At 38.7% G+C, this 1,309-nt stretch overlaps 1 protein-coding gene across 2 annotated transcripts in view; it reads right to left on the reverse strand.

Moving 5' to 3' along the window:
* Positions 1 to 1,220, reverse strand: part of LOC104740264 (mediator of RNA polymerase II transcription subunit 15a-like) — a gene marked incomplete in the record, with an annotated part of 5,117 nt that extends 3,897 nt beyond the window's left edge. Inside the window, 3 exon segments of one of the 2 annotated variants that reach the window (XM_010460813.2) lie at positions 1 to 488; positions 918 to 992; positions 1,132 to 1,220. In XM_010460813.2, coding sequence (XP_010459115.1) covers positions 1 to 428 — 428 coding nt within the window. 2 annotated transcript variants of the gene reach the window in all.

The following is a 1,309-nucleotide window of genomic DNA, read 5'->3' on the forward strand; positions in this document are numbered from 1 at the left end:
GATCCCATGGCAACCTGCTGGCCATTATTCAATGCATTACCTTGGCCAGATTCTAAACTAGAAGCCGGTATGGAACTAGGAATGTTCTGCTGTGGAGCTGAAACTGCAGGACGAGATGACAGAACATTATTCTGCATATTTGGCAAACTACTCTGTTGTGCCCTTGGCCCAGCTCCCTGCATGCTCATTGCTTGCATCTGCGGATTTGTTTGATTATCATGAGATTGATCTTGAACTGTCTGAGATTGCGGTTGCTGCATTGGCTGCATCTGAGATTGCGGAAGCTGCCCTTGCTGTACTGGCTTCCTCGGCTTGTGCATATTTAAGAAACCTATAATCTGCTTCTCATAATAAGGCACCTTATCCTTCAATGCGGGCATGATATTGCTCTTTGGAACAGATAGAAATTGTATCATGCGCTCCAACATTGTCTTGAACTGTTTCAATTTCTCAAACTGCTCTGATCTTTGTTGCTGTAGAATAGAATCCTGCTCCAGAGAAAACTGAACTAAATCAATAAAATAAGATACAAAGACATAGATACAGACCACAATCTATGTAGATATTGGAGAGTTAACTTTCTATATAACAATCTTTTAGAATAAGAGTCTCAAGAATCCAAAGTTGTATGACTTTCTACTATAATAACGAAAATAACTCATAGATGTAAGCTACAACCTCTATAGGTTTGGGAAGCATATCAGCAGGTAAATTTTTTATACACAGTATGTTAAGAATACGAGTCTCAGCGGCCTCTTTTTTGTTTGGTAAATGGGTAACAATACTCCAAATATATTCCGCAATAACGAACTGATCTTGCATTGAATTTGTAAAACTCCTCAAAATGCTTACTACTGTTCCAGAGGAGATACACTTGCAAACTATATTCCAAGTAAAAAAAGAATATTGTAACCTACTTGCTGCAACTTGGATGCAACTCTCTGGTAGATTTCATTCAGATCTGGTAAGTACGCCTCTTTCAGGGATTGGATCTGCAAAGACAAGTAGTCATACGATAAGTCATCCTGGTGATATCTATGTAAAATCGCCTGCCTTCCATTTATCTTGAAGATATAATACGTGTAGTCAGAATCGGTAAAGATACAACACACTTAAAAAAGAGAGAACAACCTGTTGAAAAGCCTCCTCTTGCCAATCAACCCCATTTGCACTCTCCGTCTGTGCTGTCGAATCCAGCGATGCTAAGAATTATAAAAACGGGGGTTGTTCAACATCAGATTCTGCTGAGAGATTATGTAAAATATTAGAACCTAAAGTATTTAAAAGGATGCAAAAGCATACATGATGG

The sequence above is a fragment of the Camelina sativa genome, chromosome 14 (assembly GCF_000633955.1).
Source record: "Camelina sativa cultivar DH55 chromosome 14, Cs, whole genome shotgun sequence".
Taxonomy (NCBI): Eukaryota; Viridiplantae; Streptophyta; class Magnoliopsida; order Brassicales; family Brassicaceae; genus Camelina; species Camelina sativa.